At 45.7% G+C, this 26887-nt stretch overlaps 1 protein-coding gene across 5 annotated transcripts in view; it reads left to right on the top strand.

Moving 5' to 3' along the window:
* Positions 1–26887, top strand: part of LOC135911198 (clotting factor G beta subunit-like) — an 84866-nt gene that overhangs the window by 16272 nt on the left and 41707 nt on the right. For 2 of the 5 annotated variants that reach the window (XM_065443389.1, XM_065443388.1), the window contains exons 2-6: positions 10939–10966; positions 13622–13749; positions 16386–16519; positions 22757–22982; positions 24497–24627. In XM_065443389.1, the coding sequence (XP_065299461.1) occupies positions 10939–10966; positions 13622–13749; positions 16386–16519; positions 22757–22982; positions 24497–24627 (647 nt within the window). Of the gene's footprint in view, positions 1–10938; positions 10967–13621; positions 13750–16385; positions 16520–22756; positions 22983–24496; positions 24628–26887 lie in introns of those variants that run through there. The other 3 variants (XM_065443392.1, XM_065443390.1, XM_065443391.1) reach the window with 3 other exon arrangements.

Here is a 26887-nt window from a genome sequence, read left to right as displayed (position 1 = left end):
GATGATGACCAAGGACAATCTTAAATGCAACAAGGCCAGACATGAAATGCGCAATGTTGCATGGTATACTGTTGAGGAACGAAAAATTGCACATGATCTAGAAGCTTTGGGAAATATGTAATGTCATGCGCCACCTTATATAGGAACAAAAGGTCGGATTTAATAAGTCTTGACTTCACAGGTGTGAGTCTGAGGTATAGGTAGAAGGGCTTGACTATGGTCGCCACATTGACAAAAGGGAATATAAAGATAGGTATCAATTTATTCTGGTGGCGGTCAGGGAGGCTATAACTATATTTCCACGTTGCACCCCAACCTACAGAGGCATACTCTAGTAGTGGAAGGCACGCAGCAGAATATAACTACAAAAACAGAGTAGGTGAGTGGAAATCATCCATTATACGAGATACAATTCTAAGAGCGTGAAGGACACGTTGTGCATATTTAGCGTGTGAAAAGCAACTTAGCGCCTTGTCGAAGCACAGGCTAACATATCTCATTTCATTGACCCTGGGCAGTGCGGCATATCATGACGGGGGTCTCAGCGTATAATTTAATACCCTAGTGCTAAAAGCTTTTAAGAGTACCTTATTGTTCCTGCACCAATTTTCGAAAGCAGAATTGTCTTCACGGAAATCAGTCCAGCCGGGAACATTATTTACAGTCAAATAGCTTTAAGTCGTTGGCATACAGAGCCATGCGGAAAATCTATTAATATTAGAAATAAGAGATAGCCGGGAGTGTAAGACTGATGCAAACACTTTTGACGCAGTGTAAAGAATATATATGAGCTAATAGTTAGTAACTACACTTCTAGCCCCCGATTTGTGCGCGGGCAAAATCCATGCTACTTTCCAAGTGCTAGAAAACGTATAACCCTTTAGGAAACTATTGAAGAACCTTGTGAGAACACGGACAAGTACGCTTTCATACCTGTTAAGTAGTACGGCAGGAATATCATCAGCACGACAAGAAAGGGAAGCTTTGAGGCTTTGGTACACTTGAAAACAAGGTCTTGACTGACTGATAGCGTACACATCGTGCCAGACTGAGAAGAAAGGTTCCTTGAAGGAGTTTTACGCCATATACTGAACATAAATGTTCTGCAAAGGCCTCAGCATTGTTCCAGACATTACCATTTTCATGAGGAAAGCATACAGCTTCGGCGCTCTCTTTACAAGAGTGAGAGCGCATGAAGCTCCACAATTATGTTGAATTACATTTCATGCTGGCTCTCGCGCATTCAATATGGTAGTAGTGATCATTCTATGAACAACAAGAACAACAACAACAACAACAATAATATTATAATAGTAATATTTATAATAATAGCGGTAAACATAGCACTCTAGATAGCTCGCAAGGCTGAAGAAACGGTGAGGCATGTACGCGAGATCGTGTGATAGCAAATCCTCAGGAGGATGAATTTGCAGGGTGCAAAGACATACGTCCACAAACACACGCACACACACACACACACACACACACACACACACACACACGCACACGCACGCACACGCACGCACGTGCACACACACGCACACACCACACGCAAGCGTGCGCGTGCCTTGCCAACTCGCAGTGCACGTCATCCCCATATACAGGGAAAGCAGAGGGCAGTCGACGGGTGGACAACACGCAGGATGGCAAATTCATTCCGTTCGCAATGAACAGGAGTTCGACTGGCCAATGGCATGGAGAGGAAGCTCTGTATGCTAGATATAAGCATGAAGTTGAGGTGTCGAGCTGTACATGCGCGAGCTTGGTACAGGGACTATACTCAAGCCTTACTAGAATGAGTAAGCGCAGTGTTCTGAAAACCTCAGGTACACAAGGAAGCGATACACGAGACACAATCACCAGAATGTGACGAGCCTTAGATACAGTGTTGGTGACGTGTGCGGCAAAGCCGTAAAATGGACTGAATGTAGACAAATAATGGGAAGGGGCCGAACGGTCTTCTAGGGTTGTCTCCGAGGACGTAGATTGGGTACGCAACAGGTTTGTGGTCGCTGATACGCATGGTCATATCTTTTTCAGGGCTAATATAAACTTTGTTATTGCGAGCCCAGTCACTCACTTTTAAGAACTTATTTACTTAATGCGCATACGCTGTGGTATCGACATGATGTCGCAGTGGAACTGTTATCTTGTTAATTAAAGTCATTCTGCGAATATGCGTTAGGAACTTGGTTTTGAGTTCATCTTCTTCGTGTCCACAAGTTATGACACCTAAACCACAAAATGTTGAAGGCAGCTGAACCGATTCATGCAGATGAAGCATGCCGACTACACAAAGCACTGGTCACACTTTTGTTCCTTCCCAGCATACACTCACACCGTCTGCTGTTTCCATCAACAAAAAAGTATGTCAAAATCAGGGAGCAGTTTCGTTGGCTCAGTGCTGCTCAAGCAAGCATCGAATTAATCGTGGTATACGCGCCGCCATCTATAGGTCTTATATGATGCATGTACTCCTATGCATTGCGCACGCTGCCCAAATGACAAACAGAAAATTTCTCTTTCTACACATGAAGAAGAAGAAGTGCAGCGTCCATAGCTTGTGTTTACATCGGCTCCATCTTTTCTAGATGTTTTCGCCGCTATTTTCTGTGCATACCAGCTCTAATTTTGTACCATTCGAACCGTGAGGCCACCAGGACTCTGTAGATACCAAGTTATCAGGTGGGACATTTATTTTTCCGGGACTGCGACCACTTTTGTGTTAGGATCAAGCCGTCGCCGCGCTAAGGCTAAGCGCGTGCGCCAGGTGCTCGGCCTACCAGGCTACCTGGCACGTTCCCGCGCGTGTCCGTGCGAGCTCTGCTACGACGCACAAGCCCCTGGCCAAATCTGCGAAGCATGGAAGTCCAAGTATGTGGCAAAGATATTTCCCCAGAAGAGTTAACCGCCGAGATGGGCTGGTGTACTGCCCGTTCCCGTCGGTGTACCGCCCGTCGCCAAGACGAGCAGCGGAGCCGAAAACTATCCCAAGACCAGCAACCTAGGACGTAAGACTCTCGCTCTCGCTATAGACCCAGGCAGCAAGTTAGAACTCAGGTTCTCAAGGCCGGGCGCATGCTCCCACTACCAGCAAATGAGATCAAGATCATCGTCAGACCCAAAGGAGCACTCAAAATTACCAAGGTCGGCAGCTCTACAGTGACTGCAGCTATTCTTCAAGCAGCGGAACTTAGCCCAGAAGCCAATCAAAACGACACAATATGCTCGAACAACCAGCAAAACATTATGGTGATCAGCACGCCCAGCCCGCAAAATGCGGACCGGTACGTAAGAATCAAGTCCATGCAAGTCAACGGGGTAACCCACGAGGTCAGCGCGTACGAAGCCGCCCCAGATAATACCACCAAAGGAGTCATCAGAGGCATCCCTCTCACCGATGACGCCAGACAAGTCGATGCTAACATCATAAATGAGCGTAATCCTCTAGCCCTGGCCGCAAAGCGAATCGGTTCCACCACGACCATCGTCATTGCCTTCGACGGACCTGACGTACCATACATGGTTCGGTATGGCGCAACATTATTCCCATGCTCCTTGTACCGCAAACAGATCGATATCTGTTACCACTGCGGCCGTCTCGGGCACCGCATGGACGTTTGCCCGTTCCCTAATAACAAGATCTGCCGGTGCTGCGGAGCTCGCAACCCAGATCAAGATCACCAGTGTACACCCAAGTGCATGTTGTGTGGTGGACCCCACTCCACAGAGGTCAAAGCTTGTACTGCCAGATACAAAACGCCGTACGTTATACGAAGACGCCTCGGAGAACGCCGAGTAGCACAGCATTCAGCCCTTCAATCAGAAGATTTCCCCTCCATGGAGACCAAGCACCGGTCCCGGTCCCGCTCCCTCTCCAGACCAAGGTCGGACCGAGGTCGGACCGAGGTCGGTCCAGATCAAGGTCCACGGTAACTCCAGGAGCCAGATATACCTCAGAAAAGGTGAGCTTCGCAGAGGACTTGACGGGCGTCTCGCGAGAGGGTCACGTAAAATCCGCCCCAATGCCTAAACCCAACACAGACAACACAGACATCGAACCCCTTAAGAAAGAAAACGCAATTATGCGTGATTTAATCGAAAAGCTTACCCAGGAGGTTCACACCCTCAAACAACTCAAAACCCAACCCACACCTAACATCCCAGAACCCGCTACCAGCAGCCAAACCGAAGAACTCTCAAGACCAGCCCCAAAAAAGCGAGCCCTCCAAGAAGGAGCTCAGGGCCAAGTACGCTCCGAGGTCAAGGATATGCTCGTGACACTCCAAAGCACGGTGGAAACTTTACAGAATTCTCTAATCGCCCTTATGCACAGAGTCACCACTATGGAAGCTAATATTCAAACCCTTTTCACGCACACCGCTTCCGCCGCTCCAACCGTAGCCATGGACACCACAGGAACCGTCGCCGCCACCCTGCCACCTGTGGCATCCCCTATCCTTCATCGTGGCCCACATTAAAACTGACACAACATTGTGGCAGTGGAACTCTCGAGGCTACCTCCACAAACAACCCGTTCTGCGTCAACACCTCCGTACTACTGCATGTCAACCCGACGTAATCTTGCTCCAGGAAACACACAATAATCCGGTCAGCCTTCCAGGATATCACTCTTTCATTGCGAACAACGCTCCGCACGGAGTCTCCACACTCGTTCGAAAAAGGATTACCGCAATCGAACACGACCTGCACGATCGGCGCACCGAACACCTCTTCATTGAGCTCATCCCGCAAAGAAAACGAAAGGAAGGAATATTTATCCTCAACATCTACAATACTCCATCTCAACGCCATAGCCGATTTCTAACCCTCTTCAAAAAGGCCCTTAACATAGCAGGCAGCAGCCCCTTTATAATCGGAGGTTACTTCAATCTCCCGCACGCAGGATGGGGTTACAGACACAGCTCTGCTGCAGGTCGTAACTTATGGCAAGACTCCCATGATCTCGGGCTTACACTCATTACTGACCCAGCCTTCCCCACTCGCCTCGGCACTTCTACTGAACAAGACACGACGCCAGACCTCACTTTCACCAAAAACGCAGACAACGCCCATTGGCGCAACACCCAACACGACCTCGGGAGTGATCACTCTATCATCGAAATTACTCTCCCACACCTACCAGCCGTTATCAGAAGAACAAGGGACTTTACTTGGACGGACTGGGATGCGTTCCGTAAACGCCGTATAACAGCAACGACGGACACTCCCATTACTGACATAGAATCATGGTCATGCGATCTGCTGTCTGATACTAAATCGGCCACCCGCATTATCACACCAGACGCCCCGACTGAGTGCATGGACAGTAGACTCGCCCACCTTATCGACGCCAAATCATCCATCCTCTCTAGATGGAAGGGACAACGGCTCAATAGAAGACTCAGACGGAAGGTCGCACTTCTCAACAAGGAAATTGAAGCTCACTGCCACGTTCTAAATCAACAGCTATGGACAGAGCTCTGTCACTCTCTAGACGGGCAACTCCACCACCCCCGATCGTGGAAAATCCTCAAACATTTGATTGATAGCACCACCACCCGCTCATATCAACAAGATCGCCTCACCTAGCTTTTATTCACAGAAAGCAAGACGCATGGCCAGGACCACATTAAGAAGAGCTTACGTCAAAAGTACATCCCATCTGGGCCCACTCAACTTCACGGCCCATACACAGGGACCTCCAACCCTGCCCTTGATGAAGACTTCAGCGTGGCAGACATTCATGCTGGTCTGCATAAGCTGAACAGCCGTTCGGCGCCAGGCCCAGATGGTGTTACGAATAAAAAACTAAGAAATCTAGATGACCCCTCGGTGCAACAACTCACCGAACACATCAACACCTGCTGGCGCCAGGGATCCATTCCGTCGACTTGGAAAACGGCCAAAGTAATTCTCATCCCCAAACCCGGTAAGCCATCTAGCCTCGCCAATCTCCGGCCTATATCGCTAACTTCATGTGTAGGCAAGGTTATGGAGCACGCACTCCTAACCCGTGTAAACACTGACCTCGAAGACACATGCGCTTACCCCCCACTCGATAATTGGCTTTAGACAGCATCTTTTCACCCAAGACGCTGTGCTCCAACTTCAGTATCAAATCCTAGATGGCAAATCTCGTCACACGAAGGCGATCTTGGGCCTCGACCTCGAGTGCGCCTTCGATAATATAAGGCACTCCACCATCATCGAGCGTATCTCCTTGCTCAACCTTGGAGAACGCACTTACAACTACGTAAGAGACTTTCTATCCAATCGGAAGGCCTTCCTGTCGGTCGGAGACATCCGATCGGAGGAACTCTCCCTCGGCAGCACGGGCACACCGCAAGGCTCTGTCATTTCCCCAATACTGTTTAATTTGGTTATGCTCGGATTGGCACAAGAACTACGAAAACTCGACGGCATTGAACACACCATATACGCCGACGACATTACAATCTGGGCTGCAAAGGGCAGTGACGGCCAAATCGAAACAGCCCTACAAGACGCATTTGACATCGTAGAAAATTATCTTGAAGGCACGGGACTCCGCTGTTCCCCTGAAAAGTCGGAGGTTCTCCTATACCGCCCCACACTCCGTGGACGCCCCCCGCGGGGCTCCACGACTAAACGGCCATACGAGGAAATCGAACTCCACCTGAGGGATGGCAGACCCATACCCGTGGTCCCTTGCACACGCGTTCTTGGTATGACCATAGAAGCCAACAGAGCTAACTCTACGGCTATCTCAAAGATCCTTCGACAGACCGCCATTACATCCAGACTGCTGAAACGAGTGACCAACCGGCGAGGGGGTATGAAGGAAGAAAGCCTCATCCGCCTTGTCCAATCTTTTATCGTCTGTCACATTACTTATGTTGCGCCCTTTCTCAACTGGTACAAAGCTGAAAAGACTAAACTGGACATCATCATTAGAGGAGCCTATAAGCAGGCCTTAGGACTACCCAACCACACCAGCACGGAACTTCTACTACAATTAGGTATCCATAACACGCTAGACGAGTTAATCGAGGCCCAACGTCGATCTCAACTAGAGCGGCTTACTCTCACGGAAACGGGCCGTAGCATTCTAAACAAGCTTAATATCACCTACCACCGTCAACATGGAGAGTAACACCCAATACCACGCGACATTCAGCAATGGATACACGCCGACCCTATTCCGAAAAACATGCACCCAGACTACAACAAAGAACGTAGGAAGGCACGAGCTACTTCCCTCATCAAAGCTTACGCCAACACCGCGGGCGTCACCTTCGTCGACGCAGCTGAGTACCAAGATGGACGGCGCTTTGCGGCGGTTACCACAGTAGGCGGCTTGCTCTGACATGCTGCCAGCATCATTACCAAAAATTCCGAGACGGCCGAGGAAGTAGCCATCGCTCTGGCCACTCTTGACCCAGCCTGTCACACTATACTGAGTGATTCTCGCGCAGCAGTCAACAACTACATCAAAGGTCGTATTTCTCATCAATCACTCCGTATCTTACGACAAGCCCCGCACTCGCCTAAAAATCAAATCACACTCGCCTGGATCCCAGCACACGCCGGCGTTGTCCACCCGCACCTCACCAACCTCAACGAGGTTACACACTCCGTAGCACGAGGACTAGTCAACCGTGCAGGAGACGGTGCAGGTGCACCCGCAGGACGCGACCGCCTTAGAAGATACAACGACCTTGTAAAGTCATTTTCCCTTGCAAGAAGAACCTTCCCCACCCCTCACCGCAAGTTAAACAGGGCACAGGCAACCACCCTTCTCCTGTTACAGACGAATACATACCCCTCCCTCACACGCTATCACACCATATACCCCGACATCTACCCGAGCCAGACGTGCAAGGTCCGTAAAACTGAATTGGCAACGCTCCCCCACATGCTATGGGAGTGCAAACATTAATACCAAGACCTTAATCCCGTGACCCTCTCGTCGAGATGGCACGCCGCCCTGCTCAGCTCCCATCTCGACGACCAACTCTGGGCGACCCAGCAGGCCTACGAAGCGGCGAAGAGGCAAGACCTCGACGTCCCATCGTGGGAGGCCTAGGCACAGCCGACTGAACTGCTGGTGCTCATTAAAGTTTACTATCTCTCTCTCTTTCTGCACAGACTGAAATATGACAGCAGCATGTCACGTTTCGCTCAGCGTTTCAGCATTCTTGAGGGCTACACGAGCGATTTTCCCCTCGCAGACCGTAACATGCTTGCACTAGAAAATAAGTGAGTGAAGAAGTACTGTTAACATTTACTGAACTGAAGTTGACATGCCGACTTGAAGAGCACACTGTCGGCTGAAACGTGCGACATGGCTGAAGATGTACTTCTCATTGCTAAGCTACTAGTTAGTGTCTTTCGCTTTTGACAGTTATCTTTGGCGCTCGAAACTGCGCCGAGCTCGCCCGCTAAACTTTCGTTACTTGATACCACATGATTCACAAGCTAAACAGCCGCGGTTGACCACCTGAAATTGTACACGGTTCTTTCACGACACCACGCACCATTTTAAGTCAGGAGTGCTCTCCTCGCTTCTACTCGCTGCAGCGCGAACGGAACTAAAAAAACTTATTTCGTGTGATGGTTTCCCAGTTGGTCTCGTTCACTCGCCAGTTACGAACTCGATACATACGCATGGCCTACGCCTAATGTAAACAACATCGGCGAAAAGCGAGTTATAATTATCCAGACTTAGGACTTCGAAAGCCTGTTTCCGTTTATTTCGAGCCCAACGAAATACACATACAGGCTGAGGCGCTGCCGAAATCATGAATCGGTACGACATTTTAGAACGCAAACGCATTGAGGCCGGCGTAATGACAATCCGTAGGTTGGTTTGTCGGCATCGTTCGAACTCGGCAAAATTCTCGTAGCACTGCCAGCACCCACAGTCGCCGGTCGCATCCTTGTCGGCCTAGTATCACGGCACTGTATTTCAGGAACATTGTCGCGCGTGATGAACGTCCAGAGAACTCGGACGATAGTTGGTGTCGGCGTCTTCGCATCGGCGGCTATCATAGGCATAGCACCAGGGGCTTCTTGGCCTCTGGTTCGTGCATGCCGGTGACGCGTCGCCGATATTCTAGCATCGGTAGTCGGCGAAATCTCCGCACGTGGCCATGCGTCACCTTGTTCGCGACCAACACTTTTGAAGCATTGGATGCATTGACACGTGCCGGCGCGTGCCGACGCACACTTGTGGTTGTGCCTTTAGTGTACTTCACTAACTTTCCGGTAACTCTGTTCCTATCTGTAACCGTATTCTCACCAACTTAGATCACTGGTTCATCCATTTTCTAACGGGTGGACCATCGCGTTCCTGTGCTGGGGAACCCATGTTACAATGCAGCCATCGTATCAACGTAGACCACTGAGTATGTGACACTGAGTATGTGCCGACCTTTAATAAACTTCTTTCACGCCAATTTGGGTCGCTGGATATGTGCATCAAGGTATGGGCCGTTTTTCAAGGAACCACGTTGATTCCGACTTTGGTCCCTACTGAAGCGCCACTGGGTATTTTTCATTCTCAAATGAAACGAAACAGTTTCATTTGAAGATGTACTTCAAATGAGAGTTTTATTGTGAATTGTGATTGGCCAGCCTTGATCAGCGAGCTTTTTATTGAAACTCTTTTACGCCAACTTCGATCACTCTGTCCGTGCCACTGGATATGCGAGCCGCCCATCACTGGCAAAAGAAAATCATTGGCTATTTCTCGGGATGGATGGATGAAAAACTTTATTAGGGTCTTTTAGGGCGCGCCCTAGCGCGCAGCGGGCCTATTTCTCGGGTGCTGGGCGAAATATAAACCACGTCAACATATTCAGATGAGAGCCACTCGCGGGCTTCCTGGTAACGCCGCTAGATGGCGGGATAAATGCTGTGTTTGATTACTTCAGAGGTCAGACTGATCAGACAAATGTGTCATGCGCTTCACACAAGACACATTTCGGTGGGGGCAGTACGGTGTGCTGGTGCTATGTTTCAGTGTTAATGGCATTAAACAACGTCACCATTCATCGTGAGATGAGTTCTGCCGCAATTGTTTTGGTGGATACATTCTGTTTGTTCCATTATTTTACATTCATGAGAGAAAGGGAACTGATGCATACACAGGCACGGAGGTTAAGTTGCGATAGTTCTGGTTGACTGCCCTCCACAGGGGAAGTCGTAGGGGATAAAAAGAGAAAGATTATGGATGGGGAGAGATTCAGAGAAAGAGTTATGGGCGCAAACAAACCGTGTACACTATAGAGTAGTACAGGGCGGCGTTCTTAAGTTTTATTGTGAATGCCCGTAGACGGCAGGAATCTCAGTATCCAGAATGAAGACTTCGGCCCGGAGGTCCTTTGGAAGCACTGGCATAGAGGTGTTTGTCCTTATAGTGGACGATTGTCCAATTGGCCCAGCACTTTGCACATGACTTGCCTCTCCACAGTATACAGCTCGGGCAGCTCGGGCAGCAATTTAGCGTCCGGAAAGTGCACCATAGATAATGAGGTGGCCAATAGATGATGACTGACAGGCGGCGCATTAATTTTCCCTGCCAGGCACTCCCTAATGTGTACTTAATCCAGGTATATGAGCGTTTTTGCGTTTAACCCTGGCACAAATTCTACCAGCCCAGCCAGAAGTGGAACCCAGGACTTCGTGTTCACAAGCAGAATACCATACTCACTGAGTCCGAGCGACCACGGGAATGTTTTTAAAAAAACGTCATAGTAGACTTACCTTTTATTCTTCAGGAAGTCGAGACAGACGGTTCACCAATTCACCAATGGACGGCTGATGAAGAACATTCGCACTTTCTACAGGAACATTGTTGTTTCGAGCGTTACGTGAACGAATACTAAAATTTTATTCTTTCTGAACCACGTCCTTCTGTTCTCATTAGTTTCCTTTGCTTTTTTTACCTCGCAGGTAGCGCTGGACTTGTGGATGTTCTCAGGTAGGCACACAAATTTTGCGATTATACATTTTACCGCCAGTCTGTTTAGGGCACAGCAAACTGAACGATTGCCGTCATTGTAACTTTACGTGCCCTTTTGAGTTTGCGCTAAAAGGAGAATGAAAAAAAAATTCTATTTAGGAGAACTAATTTCCTAATTATACAATGTGTCCACAGGCACTGTTATTATTTATGGAAGAAAAAATATATTCGAACATTTAAAGTATGAATTATACGCTATCTACTGCCCCGCTGAAAAGAAACGGGTTTCTCAGTGAACGTGGGCAAGAATTCCAGGTGCAGCCCACTTCAATAATGTACGAGTGCTTAAGTGCAAGCAAAAGAGATTTGCAGTAAGTGACGTCTAGAACAATATCCTCGTCTAAAAACATTTTGAGGTTTGACACCTTAAAAACTCTAGTACATTCGACACAAGCAAATGATGTGCATTTAACAATCGCTAGTTGTATCGCCGCAATTCAATAACCAAAATAAACAGTATCTCGTTCGAACACACAATTCCATGATGCACGAAAAGCAGCACAACACTGATAATGTCACGACGAATGTAGAAATGCGTTTGGAACACACCAAGTGCAACTGATGGGCGGAAATTCGGAGCCGCATTTGGCAGCGCACTATCATGAAAAGTACGCCATCAATGTTCGTATGCTCGTTTAGTAGGCCCACTAAACGTGTGTTGACAACAACCAGTGTCTCCTAAAGGCCTCAATCTTCGCAGCGCCGAGGGACAGGTCATAAACGCACTTAAATAGTTCTCGACTCAAAGCTCTTTCTACACCACGTAGTTGCGCACAGCGCCATTCTTAGCTGAAGAACATGCGGCCTTTCTCAAGAATCATCGTGAATTGTCAACAAACCCATGGGATGTATTCTGGGACGGTCACTTTCCGCGATACTATAGCCACGGCCACCTGGTGTGTGGTGATTGGCTGTTTTAGCCCCACGTCATGCGAAGGCAGCAGTTTCACTGAAAGTGACTGTCTGAGAATCATCATCATCATCATCAGCCTGGCTACGTCAACTGCAGGGCAAAGGCCTGTCCCATACTTCTCCAACTACCCCGGTCATGTGCTGTCATGTCATGTGCGAGAATATGTCCCCATAGCCTCCAAGTCACCCAATCGCAACGCACCCTGTTCAGCGCACGAATAACTGTCAACGAAGTGCTGCTACCGCTTCTGCCGAGAGGCGGCACTGCTACGCACTTTATTGAGCCGAGGTGGAAAGCTGAATAGTCTTCTGCTTTACGGGGATTAATGTCCTGTCTATTTGCGCTCTCAAATTCAGCTTTTTGAGGGAAATGTGACAACTCGGCTTTGTATGACTTCATCTCGAGGTTTCCCCGTCGGGCCCCTTGAGCAATTGTTGTATGCCGAAAGTTTCAAAACGTGGTTGAGGGAGCATTTTATCGCAAAAATATTTCAAGCGATAAAGCATTGTCCAGCATTTTTGCGCTTCCTTGCGTCTTAGTCGCTTGCACTGCCCCGTCAAGATATTTACAGAGAGTTTAATCATGGCCGATTTATACACAAGCGTTTTGACGCAATGGTACTGCAAGCGAGCGCTTCACCGCAGTCCTAAAGTTGTTCGCTCTGCTGCTGGCTGTTTTTGAGCAGCAGGCGGGATGCGTGACGTTGAGGCGAAAGTTGGGTCGTCATGTCTGTGGGGCAGGAAACCGTATAGTATGAGGAGGTGGACACGACGTCTAAAAAGGTCACATAAGATAGCGGGCACTTTCAAACAGACGTTTACCCAACGCAATTCGGCATCTAAATGCCGCGAAACTTGCTTTAGTTATTGAGGTAGCACCATTAGCGAGGGACACGAATACAGCCTCGTCAGCTGCAGGTAGCTGATCATCAGCTGAGGTAGTGTGTCTGCGTCTCGAGGAAGAAGCCGATATACTATAATCGTCGAGGTACCAATTAGAATAAGAGGTGCATGCGCAAAAAAGTATACATGTACGTAAAGTTCTTGAAGGTTTCCTGCCGCTTGTGTCAAAGCAACACATTCGTTTTGGGAGATGGGTAAAGAACGGACACATAATCTGGGGAATACACCCACTTGCACATAGCCAGTGCAGAGAATGTCATGGCACATACTAAGCTGCACCACGCCCTGTGACCCAACTTGTCTGCTAGGCCAGACAGCAGCCGGCAGTGAGATATTTATTCGGGTGCATACACAGAGGCTGCAGTTCTCTACTAGACAAACAGAAACTAGAAATTACCAGTGGCCCAACTTTTTGTACATATCTATAAATATATCCATGAGAAAATTACGAGCACCAAATACCAAGGAGGAGCCAAAGAAAACCTTAAAATCACCGCAAACGGTCATTTAGGCAGATGTCACTGAAAAATATCATATTAATTTAGAACTTTGACGGCGCTGCAGCGGAAATGAATGAGTTACAATGCTGTAATGAAAGTCGAATAAATAAATAAATAAATTAATTAATTAATTGATTTTGTGATTGATTGATTGATTGAAAAATAAATCATGCGTTCAGAATCCCGAGTACCATTGCATATACTCTCTGTAGGTGCTGTTACTCACTTTAGTCACACTTACACAGAAAGTCAGCGCAAAGTTACAGTGCAACCTGGCAACAAACTCGGACATTTTCAGTGGCCGTAAATGTTCTACCCAGCAAGCTGATCACATTGACGAAGGATCACACAGAAGACTACATCGAAAGTCCAAACTATCCCGATGACTATTACCCTCAAGACACACAAATTCAATACAAAATTGAGGTGAGTAGTCCTAAGAATGTGCCATAACATATATTTGAGAAACAGGAGACAGTGCCTGCAGCTTGGTGATTCACGATTAACCGTTAAAAAAAACTAAACAGTAGGCTTGAGTACGTCTTAGCTGCCTATTTTGACTTGTCAGCAAATGACACGCCATGCCACATTGCGGGGTGCGCGTAAGACGCCACTTCAGCTATGCACTAAATTGTTCTGACAGCGAGAGGATTTGGTATGCACGCCCGTATCTGAGAAAACTAACCTGCTGTCTGTGCAAAGTCTTTCGAAAATGGGTCGGAACCCTTTATAAATACCGAACTTGCGAAGCTTCGACTTGCTTTGCAAATTGAGAGCGTGAAGTTTCTGCCATAGTTTGAGGAAGTAACTCCAGCCTGACAGGCACAGAGCTCAATGTTTTTCTGTCACAATATTGGTGAGTTTTGACAGAGTTCTGGTTTTGGTTCAGATTGCGCTATCCCCCTGTATAACCAACCGAGCAGGCGTGAACATAAAATGCCTGAGACTTTTGGTGCATGTAGATAATGTCGACAAAACAGGTAGCCACATAAGTGTACTTGATACAAGAATTACATATAAAGAAGCATAATTTCTTTGTCGAATGATCTCTTTCGATATGTGAGATACGTCGAAGGGCGTGCACAATGTTATTAGAATTGGCTAGTACAATACATGAACTACAACAGCACGATATGCTCATTTTGACATCTCCGCGAATGACACGCAATAACAATTTCTAGGTTTCGAATGATTACTAAAGTATCGCGTAATGTAAAAGCGTATACGAGGTGATCCTCGTATTTTAACTAGCTTCACCCTGTTGCAGCCCGTGTCAGCAGACTTTGCTAAGCTTACAGTTTTTTTTTCATCTCATAATTGTCTAGGGTGAGCAATTTATAATTGCTGACAATATCTGTTTCAGCATTCTAGTGCTAACGAGACGTAAAACACGAAAGCTCGAGATGCGGCAGGGAAAAGGGAGAGCTGTTTTGTCTGTACTCTGTTTCATTCTAAGCAAACAACACTAGTGAAGCTACGCAAATATAGTTGTCTCACTAATGCGTTTCATTGTGAAGATGTGTTTGATTGGTGACAATTTCTATGAAATAGCCATTTCAGACATTACGACTACACTTTGTGGATATAAGGCTCTGTCAATCCTTTACTATTTGTGCACATTTATGCTTTCCGTATACACCATAGTGTGCTTAGGTCACCAGCACAAGCGGTGAATTGCGGTCACTGGCCTCAGCAACGTTTCATTTCACTCAGTGGGTGGAAGATGTGCTCACATCTGCGACGCTTTCCAACTTAAACGCATGAAATTTAGTGTTACATGCCAATTACACGATGCTTACCTCTACATTTTCTTTTTCACAAAAGCGAACAGTAAGAAGTCTCTAGCGCTGCCTGCTATATATGAAGGATAATATTATTCCGGAACCTTATTTAGAGATGGTATTAGCTAGCGAAATCAAGGTGCTTCTGTAATCCAAGCCATTGTAATCACGTGAAAAAGCAGAACGCCCCAGTCGCTAACTGAAGGCAAGAGAAAACGCTATTATGGCCAAGATGCGGTTAATAATTTGCAGCTCTCCCAGTTAGTGTGCAAATATTAAGGTTGAGTATTTATTTATTTGTTTATTTACCGTCAGGGCCTTTCGACATCAGAGAGGGAAGTGGGCTATACAAGACATAAGCATGAAATATATTACGAGCTTATACACAATTATTACTAATTATGCAATGTTAGCTGAAAGTACGATAAATACAGTATTAGAACATGACATGTATAAGCAAAATTAAAAACGAAACAACCAACAGTAGTTAATAGAAATGTTTGCTACCCTACAGTGTTAGCTGGTGCATTTCGAAAACTATCATTGTTAGTGCATTCCAGTCTTTTGCAACACGTTGTAAAAATTCATGTAAAAATATCTCGTGTTATATGCACCAATAAATAAAACGCGACATAGGCGGCTATTCTTTGTAAAAATTTATCTTCCCCAGACAGAATGACGGACACATTTTCGAAACTTAAGATTCACGGTAACGAGTCTTTAGCAAGCCAGAATTTTTATTTGAAGCAAAAAAATAATGGGATCTTACGGGCAGCTTTCTGGTTGAGACAGTCTTATTTTGATTTACGTGTTGAAGGTTATTTTCTTTCGCTGTAGAATGATATAAAATGAAAGGATTGATTTAGTCAAGTCATTATACCTTAAATCCAAGAAACAATGACCATATAAGCTCAAGAAGCTATGTTCAAAATTAAGACTATCAATAACAATATAACACTTCCACCCTTCATTGATGTGAGCGAAACGTCACTCACGTAACAATTTTTTTAGGATCCATAACCGGTGAAGAGTATCAGCAATTATCTTTAAAACACGCTTGCTGGTTCTCGCAATGAAGAGGAAAATTATAAAGTTACGCTGGTCTTAGTGTTCAACTCTTCAGCGTCACTACAACCTGAAATCTTCTGAGGATGTTTAGTAAGAGATTAGTGATAGCCAAAGATATCTTTTACGTGAAGTTTAAGTAAGCGTACCTTCGATATCACTGAGCATTTATCGGTCCCAGGTAATACCACATTCGCATGTGCTTGTGACGTCCAGGTGAAGATCGGAAACGACGTGCTCCAGGAGATGGCGCGGATCCAGGTGACGTTCGAGGTGTTCTTGATGGAGCGTAGTGCCTTCTGCCACAAGGATGGCCTCGACATCGTCGACAGAACCGGCGAAGTGAGAGCGTAAGCGGTCCAGGCAGAACTGAGCACGCCTTGAACGTTGATGGTTCAAAGATTAATTGATTGCCAGGATATTGACGTGATTTTCATAAGGACTTATGTGTAATGATGGGTATTCATAGAATGGAATGTAGTTTTGAGGCGCTGTCGATGAGACCTCATAAGAGACGCCTATCACCTCGCATACCCTCTGAGAACGCAGCCTGGCATTTAATTTCTCAGTCTGTACAAAGATGAGCGAACAATGCAGTCTTCTACATTTTACTGTCTACGGCAACACAACGTTTTTTCAGAGACTGTGATTCTTGTACTTTCGATGTGGGCTGTACCTATCAATCACGAAGCATGCAAAATAAACGTTTGAATAACCTGCAACCTAACTTCTATGGGCAGTGACAGAGGGGCTACAGAGGCTGAATGGTAGCGACAAGAAAAACAGTCAACATCATCACCTGCACAAGTCAACACAAAAGCTCGTTGATAAAGAAAAGATTCATAAAGCAATTTAAACCCTTAGACTAGACAAACAAGCTATTTACGGCTTCATATGATCTCATGATCGTATTGAAGTGAGGTCGGCGCTATGTTTCTGCAATTTCAACGTTTTGTGAGAGCCTCTTTCCTGAAATGTTCAAACAGATGTACGCGACCAAAATAAGGAATATTTAGAGTCATGGCATTTGAAAAAAAGCTGAATCAGTAAACAGTTTAAAACCCTGTATGCTAAACAAAATCTCTTCGTATTATTAGGAACCATATGTAGGCAGTCACCTCTTCTGAACAATCTGGTCAGCAAATTCGATTATGCATTAGGGCAGTAAGAAATTTCATACCAAACTTTAGAGTGCCTACCACTTAATGAAGGCCACTTACTGGTATAGCTTAAATATTCAAGTTCAGCAAATTAATATTCAGGAACTTATTAGGGCTTTGCAAAGTGCGGCAGGTGGCTATATGAGAGTCCATCTCACAAAAGATGGCTGGGCTATTTTACTTGAAATGCTTGCTAGCCTGTATAACTAATACCATGATTTCAAGTCTACTAAATATTTGGGGATGGTGACAAAGTCATATTGTCTCAAAGAAGAAAAGCGAGAGAAGTCCACCGGCAGCGAACGGCACCTTTAGTGAAACAGCCACAACAACCAACGTCGTTCACCTCATCTTCTACCCACTTCAAGTTCGACAATTTGCGCCCGACCAGATGATGATGATTATGAAATGAACACGTAAAACACGCGTAGTAATGGGCGCCCTATCTGATTATGATCATTATGGAATGAACATATGAAACAAGCGTGGCAATATTAATCCATAAGAAAGGAGACGAGACAGAAGTAACGAATTGCAAGCCCATTAGTCGGGCTTGCCTTTGGCAGCGCACCAAGCATTGGATATTGTATATACAAATATAATCAGACCAACACTCGACTTTCATCAGCCCTGAAAACATGCTGAATTTAGAAAACTTTACTAAACAGGCGATGCCATCAATACCTTGACTAATGTGACTCCGAAGTCCGCAGAATATACAGAATGCGGCCATCATTGATTACATAAAAGCACACCTGCAGATACGTGCAGTTATGGAGGTAGTCATGGGTAGAGCAAGGAGACATTGACAACTCCGAAAAGGTTCATAGAGATTCCGTCGCTGCCAGATTTCGTCACAACAAAATCGAAAAAGTCTTTAAATAGGGGAGGTTCCAGGCAGCGAGACACTTCTCCTCAATCCTCTTCACTGGATGCTGCATTACATGGACAGGGTAAACATGCCGGCTGGAAAAGAAAAATACACGCAAAGTTATCACCAATGAAAGTTGTCATACAAACATTGTCGTGACTGTGACATTCAACAGAACAGTCAAGTATATTAAGGGGAGCAAGAACACACTTAGGGAAAACAAAAAAAAGAAATACACGCGTAACCAGTTTAGATGTACTAGAGCTAATAATCATTTATGCATCTTTAAAACTGCGGCCTTGAATGACGAAATCTGGTAGAGAGCTACATTCATCACATTGTTTTGTTCAGCAACGGTTTAGATGACCTGCGCCAAGGCAACTTTACGAATAATATGAAGAAGGTTTCGCCTGTTGAGGTTTCATGTGAAAACAGAAGACTTCTTGATTGGTAGTCAGTCTTTTTGGTCTATGGAAGTGTAGGTTTAACTAATGTGCGAATTAGTAACATATGATACCGATCATAAGAAACTTGCAGACAAAGCTGCCAGGCACTCCCACGCGTCAGTTTACCGGTTTCCTTGAAAGCCGTAGAATCAATGCATTGTAATCTATGCTGCTGAAACCTTGAAGATAAGAAATTTGAAATATAAGTAAAGGACGTAATGAACGATGGCGTGCAAAATAATAGGCGTAAGTTAAGAGACAGGAACACAATGGTATGAATAGAAGAAACAAGGTCCAGTTATATTCTTCCTAAGGCCGAGGCATGGAGCTGAGAATGTCATAAAATGCGTAAAACAGATAACCGATGGTTTACTATGGAAGTGCATTTATCGCCGAGGTAAGCAAAACTCAGTAGAGAGGGACAAAAGTTTAGGTGGTGCGATAAAGCTATGAAATTTCTAGGCATATGATCCAGTAATTTGACACAACACGGGAAACTGAAGATCATTGGTATACATGCTCTCCTCTTGCATTGGACATGGAAGAGCACAATGCCAGTAATAATAATTACAACCTATTGCTGCGGAGTGATTAGATTGACCTGGCCAGTTGAGGGGCATTATGGCAGTTTTTCTTCGTTTTCAAATTAGAGTTTACGCAACATACATTTTCTGCGACCTACTCTCAGACTATTCAGCTTCGTTAATAGTGAACGCTGATTTGTTTTGTCAACTGCTACCTGCCCCTCCAGACGACATTGATTGCTGCCATCGGCATGCTTTAGATACTACACTACCTGACAAGGGCAAGGCATGACCATCAATTTCGAAAGCAGTATTTGGAGAAAGAAGCAATTCATATTCAATGTAGTTGATGCAAGGCTTCAATATCGATCGATCGAGAGAGAGGGACAAAAGTGCTTGTTAGGCAAGACTAAATACATGAATTAAAGGCTACCACCGCTATGCCTTCGAAAGCATACTAAAAAAAAATGAGGCTCTGGAGAAGTCCAACAATATGTCAAAATACTTTTTATCCCCTTTTTCTTGCGCGGACATGGCTAAGCCATAATTCATTACACTCTCCTGGAACACTAAAACAATATTGTTTTTCAGCTGAGGTGGCCTCACGAGCAGATGCAAGCTAAAACCACTTCATAATTTGAAAGTAGCGACACTCTCCTCCCCACACCGCTTTCCTCCTCGATTCTCCTCTTTCTCCACGCTCTTTCTCCTTGGATCCCGCGGACGGGCCGCAGTATTCGATTGAGGCGCATGAATTCGGGCCATTTGCGGGCCCCAGTGGAGTAGAAAATTTTTTCAAATGGTGATAACACCATCGAGAATGCTGAAGGTAATTGCTTACGAGTAGGTTGATTTCCTCTTAAAGCCGTATGAATGGGGTACAATGACGTAAAAAGAGCTTTCAGGCGAGTTCTGTACTCCAGTAATTTTTTTTTCTCCCACATAATGAAATGCTTTACTTTATGCATCTGTTCCAGTATTGCTTGAGGCACATCCCGCTGTGTTGGAATTTTTTTTTCTTGCCGGCGCGCGTATGTGCGCAGCATGTATTTTATATAGCGTGCCTTCTTATAATGAATAAGTTGCGAGTGCATCGTTCATTCACGCGTTTGTCTTCTCAAAGAGGACGTAGTTTTTTTCTCTGTGGTCTCCAAACCGAACAGGGCGGTTGCGCAATTTCAGTGCGAGCAAGCACGCGCAATCAATTAAACACCCCCTACCAGTATCTGTGAGGAAAATAAATATTCCTCACGCACCCATGTGTGCGTGGCAGCTCAATTGAAAGCGAATTCAGAAACTGAAAGATAATCCAAAAGTGTCGTTTAGGCATGCGTAAGCATACCCCCCAATTTCAGTTGACGTCCCCCAATTTAAGTTGGCCCACCACGAAATTTAGGTTGGCTCAACCCGAAATTTCAGGTTGGCCCTCCTTCAAATTTCAAGTATGAGCACGCCCAGATTTAAGTTGGACAACGTCCAAATTTCAGTTCGCCCACCCCGACATTTCGAGTTGGCCCGCCTCCAAATTTCAGCTGGCCCACGTCCAAACTTAAAGTTGGCGCGCCCGCAAGTTTAAATTGGCCCACCGTCAGAATTCAACTCCATTTATCCCGATATATAAGTATATAATATATACATATATTATACATATATATGTATATAAGTTGGCCCACACTCAGATTTCAAGTTGGTCCAGCCCCAATGTCAAGTTGGCCCACCCCCAAACTTAAGTTGCCGTATTCTTGAATTCAAGTTGGCGCACCCCCAAACTTCATCTGCCCCGCCCCCAGATTTCAACTTGGCATACCTAAATTTCAAGCTGGCCAACCCGCATATTTGAAGTTGGCTCGCCCCTGCTATTAGCTTCCCCATGAATTTTCTAAGGAGTCCCTTTTACTCTAGGAGCATTCTCTTGTTTTTTTTATAGGCAGGGGGTAGGTCATACTCTTCCTTATCACTTATAAAGCTACCAATCATTTGCATTTACACTGTTATAACGATTAAATGTGTTAAGTTTACAAACTGCGTATTTTTATGCAGATACAAGAAATTACACTTTTTGCGTGACGGGGCTGGGGTTCTCACAAAAGAATGCATACGCATAAAAACGTAAAGTAGACTAGCTAGCGCTCATCACCCGCAAAGCCGCCCATATACTTGCCATTATTTTTTCGGGTCCTGCATTTATCGTACCTAAGTGACTGACGCACTCGTCCAAGTAAACTGGAAAGAAAGTTCTTCTACGAGCCGCTACTTCTATTTTCAGTAAAACAGGCAACGGATCCAAACAATCATGAAAAGTGCGATAGTGAGGTCGTATCTTGGCACATGTATCTTCACAACTAAAAGCGGAACCTATAGTGCTGCATCCGGCTGACTTACAGTTGACGACATGCGAGCTGATGAATCTCAGCAGAATATTCAGCATATTGAGGGCACTCCCATTTTTATGCTACGTACGAATTGCCGCAGCGAAAACGCTGATTAGCAGACCTGAAGGATTAAAAAATGAGGCATTAAGGTATGCCTTGATATGAGCAATAAGAAGGTAACCTTACCTCTGAAACAGCACTGTTCTTTGTCGGAAGAAAGTTCTTTTGGCCAATTTAATGCTGCCACTGCATTTTGCGCAAGCCGTGGTGCTTTCCTTAATTTTTTCGTATCATAAAAAACTGCATAACAACATTCAGGCTTCTTGCTGAAGTTACATGCGCCACAGCAAGGCATAGCGCTAGCACATCATCGCAGGAAAGACCGCATGTAACGTTCGCTCCGCCGACCCACTCGAGCTGAGGAGAAAAATGGCACCATCGAAAAAGTAAAACACAACGAAAACTCAAGATCCGCGCTTCCAAGGGCAACGGCAAGGAGACCAATCGTCGTGCAGGGAAACGAGGGCAAAACTAGTTCCCGCAAGGGGCACGCGCAAGGGGCGAGGAGGAGGCGAGGAAGTCGCGCGGTGGTGGCAGAGTGCAAAGAGAGGCGGTACTTTCAAATTATCAAAGTACTTTAATGCAAGCAAAGCCTGTGTTCACGAATTGTTCCGGAAATGAATGCAAGATTTCTAACGCGTGGAACATTTGCTTCCTATCTCTGTGAACGCTCCAAGAGAATGCAGCGTGTGATAGGTGTACAAACAAAAGGAATGGCATCAGGCCCACACACGTAGACCTATTTATGAAATGTCTAGTTCGCTCATTCACAAAATTAAAAGACAGTTTCCACAATTCAAAGTTTTGTTTCAAGACTGGACAACGTCATTGTGCGTCCCGATATGTCACCACTGTCAAGCAAAAGCACAGCTGTGCTAACAAAGCAGTTGAGAAGGCACCTGCGACGCAATGCTCTCTTGGGACACCTGACGGGGCGCTTGGTGTTAAAAGGTTAACATCGGTAATTCATGGCGAAAATGACCACCGGAAACGGAGACACAGAAGGAAAGAAAGTTTCGTATCTATGTAGGCAAATAATTAACGCTCGACGTAGATGTTAAGAAACGCATAGACAGCGCTCTGTGTCTATGTCTTTCTGCGTCCCCTTCTGGGCTTCAGTCCAATCGCCATGGAGCTTGCTCATCTTTATACAGGTACTGCGGTCCCCAGAGCGGCCGCAACTTTCTGATGGAGGACAGCGTCATCATCATGCGGATGTACACGGACGCAAAAGGGCGCGATCGTGGCTTCCGCATCCGCGTTCGCCTGCATCAGTCACCCTGCGGTGGTGTGTTGCGGCTTTCCCGGTCGGGATACATCACCACGCCCGACTATCCATACAGTTACGGGGCCCACAGGTTGTGTGTATGGAGGATACAGGTAAGAACATGCCAATTAACGGTCCACTTCAATGTGCATAACCTGCATATCTGCGGCATCGTAAAAATATCTCCGCTGTTCCATGGCAAAATGGTTCAACTGCAATTACCACTTTTTTTAATTCAATGCTATAATTACGAAGCAGTTGATAACAAGAACAAAGTGAAAGCTGCAAATGCATCCAAACATGAAGAAAATTGTTATTTCAGTTCCTGCACAGTACGTTCTGTCTCTATAAATACAGATCATAAATAAGACGAGCAAGGAGCTCAGGCTTTACATCGGTGCATTTCTTCTCATCAGGCTACATAAGTACCTAAAGGAACACTAAGTTGAAAAGTTTGAGCTGTGTGAATAAAAATACTCCAGCGCAAGAAAACTACATCGATTGAGGTTTGGTGAGCTGGAAAAGAATCAAAAGCAAGAGACAGGTGGCGACGCGTCCTTCAACTTCCCGCACCAGGGCGCCGTGAAGTCATGGATTTTACGGCGCCCACTGGTGCCGTGCTAATTTTTGTCGGTAAACATACACCACAATGTGCTCTAAAAGAGCCAAGGGCTGAACTTAAGAAGTTTCAGAAAATCTACCTCGTCATTACAGAAACAAATATGCACATGCAAAAGGAATACCTTGAAATTGTTGACGTCACAATGACTATCAGCGCTGAGGTTCTCGCGGAAAATTGATAACATGAAACAGTGACCCTAATTAATTTTATTCTAATAATGAAACCATTGCTGTAACACTTATACGAATATACTTTTTAAATAATACTTTATCCTATAGACTGAACTAGTTTCTTAAAGTGTCCTTTGAAGTCCTGAGGACATATCCTCAAAGGCACTTGAGTTCTTAGGAGTCTCCAATCCAACACCACTCAGCTACGAAGACTATCCCTAGTTCCTGCCTGTGTTAAACCTCAGTAACTTGATTCATCGATCAATCCAATAATCAATCTATGAATCTCTGTTAGACAGATTTCTTTACCTTTACGGCATGACAACACACCACCAAAACACATCACGTATTCGCGAGTAAAAAGGCCGTAGGCTTGATTTTGCATCAAACTTTTATTTGGGAAACGGCGCTGGTTTACTTTTCTGCTTTTGGCGTAGCATTCTTCTTTGTACTCAGTATTAGGCACGCTGAAATAGTGAGCACTAAAAAAGCAAAGGACGGCTTTGACCATTCTGTCATGGCTCGTAAACAGGAAGAAACAGTAAACAAGCAACATAAAATAAATTTTAAATATAAAATACATGGTTGTATGGTATAACGCGCTTCGAAATATTTTGCCGATGTAAAAAGGAACGTCACAAATGCAGTTCCCTCTAAGCTACCTTTCTAGCCTGAACGTTTTCTCGAGATTGTCCAGTTGCGCAAGCCAGCGAGGAAAAGTGTTCCGAAATAAACAAGTATACTTTGTGAAATATCTTTAGTTCCATATTAAAATGTGTTACATGGTGAACAGGCGCCGCGTAATAGATGTGTACTTTCGATACATGTTTTGCAGGCCATGTTTGGCATGCGCATCAAGCTGAGCTTCGATGGCTACTTCGATATTAGAAGCGACGACCATGACACCTGCTTCATGGACTATCTCGAGATTAGCCGGTCGGGCAAGTTCGAAACTGACTCGCAGCGGTAAGTTGGTTGGCGACCGATTGCAGTCCGAGAGGTATGTTTATTCAAAGCATACCAACACACAGCACAGGCGCGCAAACAGACCTGTGGTAGGCTTCTTCATAGATCACATCTCGCCCTTGTGGTTGTTGTCAGCATTGGTTCCAAATGGGTCGCCAATGGGCGAAAAGCGGTCGAGTACCAATAGTCGCCGACATCAGCAAGGATCAGTTATTGGGAGCTGCGATTCAAGCGCGACTATGTGATGAGAGAACCAACGTTGAGAAAAAAATCATTTTATTCTAAAGAGAGACACACTTGGATGTCATTTAACAAAAAGAAAATTTCATATCCATGGTATATATTTGCGGCACTGAAAGAAAAGAGAACTCTCTTTTATTTCATCATTCACAATAAGTGTCTCCTTTTTAGCAGCCGCTATAAAAGGTGGTGCTAAACATAAGTACCACGGGTGTTTTTGGATTTCGCCCCCCTCGACGTGCGGCTGCCGTGGCCGGGATTCGATCCCGCGAAATCGTGCTCAGCAGCCCATCACCATAGCCACCTAGTAACCACGGCGGATTGGAGATTTTTGAACAAATACCATACCTAATCTGTGCGCTACAGATAGTTCTCAGTACAACGTGACCTCTTCATTCAGCCATCCGGTACGCTACATGGATAAATGAAAACAAAATTTCTGACGCCACAATAGCGGCGCGTGGCTAAAGGACGAAGTACATGTACGGTTGCCGGCGCGCGATGGCTCGCGCCCGCGTTCCTACGCGGGCGCGCATACCTGCGTACATGCGCACGTACCAACGCATGCGCAGATAGTTGGGAACACATCCTACGCGTCGAAGGGCGGCGCTAGTATGGATATTTTCTCCAGACAAATATTGTTGCTCGGGCTGCATCATAAAGATAAGAAACGATGCCTTCCAGGGCGAAAATAGTGAGCAAAGAGGGCACGCGCTGACGCGCGTATTGTAAGTTCTAGCCACCATTCCTCACGAAACGCGACAAACGCAAGGCTCGCGGGCGGGAGCTTTCGTGCGCCGGCAAGCGTACATGTAGTTTGGTTAAAGGGCCCCTTACAGGTCTGACCATTATGAGCTGATAAGCGCAGTGCATACGGTGTGCGCTAACAATCGTGACTGTTATGTATTACATCCCTTCGCGCCGCAAAAAGCAAATAAATTTCTAACGAAACACCGTTTTCCCAGCTGGCGGGCGCCGCGCACCCAGCTGGAGATTCGATGTCCACCGCGTCTTCGTCTGTGGCCTACGTACATGGCAATGCTCTCACGCCATTCATACTGGCACGTGACTTCGAGGTTTCTTCAATACAACGTCAGTTATATGTTTAGTCTCTTGCTTCAATAGACGAATTAATATATACAGCAATGTTCAAACCCACCAAGCGAATGTCTGCGTGCCTTTGTTTTACTTCGAACCGTAGCAAGAGAGATGTTATTCCCTTTTTCTGTTTGTTCCCAAGTCGTGCAGTTACGCACGCTGAGAACGGAACAGTGTGATTTTTTATTGTGTTAAAGCGTTGCGATCATGCTCTTTCATGTTCTCGAGTCAGCCTCAGAGGTCGTGATTGTGGCACTGACTTATACAGATAGCCAGGTGCTCTCGTGCAGAGCGTGCCAAGTCGTCCACTACGCGAAACGAGACAAACGGAACAGCTCGAGCACGCGAGACTGTTACCGGAAGGAAGCCACTCGGCAAATATGCTCGAGAAAAATAAATCAAAGGGGGCGGCTGATGTGACGTATTCTTCAAGCGATCCTTCGGCTATAGTAGGTCAGAAAGCAAGGAAGGAATTTTGCTTGCGCATGCTAGAGGGAACAAGTGAAGAGCATTGCTCTTTTGGCGTTGACGCTTGCCTCCGGACATCATGGGTTCGCGGCATTTCCAATATTTTTATATCTGCTATTAGTAAACGAACGTGAAAAATTATCGCGCCAGAACACTCCCTAGACGGCACCTTGGAGGGCATAACCAAAATTTCCACAGTGATCTGGCGAGGGGCCCTTCAAGATGGTTTCGTGAGCGCTCTTGCCTGCGGCACCAAGAAGCTTTCAGTCGCGTATCTTATCGGTATGCTACGAGGACAAAGAAAGCCTATTGCCCATTTTTCTGAACATACAGAAAATGTATTTTTGGTTTTTCAAATTGAAGATGAAACACGAACACTATGTCTAGGTTGACATGCATCATTTTATTGCAAATCTTATGGCCAAACTTATTTGTAAAATTTTATTATCTTCAG

The sequence above is a fragment of the Dermacentor albipictus genome, chromosome 5 (assembly GCF_038994185.2).
Source record: "Dermacentor albipictus isolate Rhodes 1998 colony chromosome 5, USDA_Dalb.pri_finalv2, whole genome shotgun sequence".
Classification (NCBI taxonomy): domain Eukaryota; kingdom Metazoa; phylum Arthropoda; class Arachnida; order Ixodida; family Ixodidae; genus Dermacentor; species Dermacentor albipictus.
This window is presented reverse-complemented; position numbering and strand designations above follow the sequence as displayed.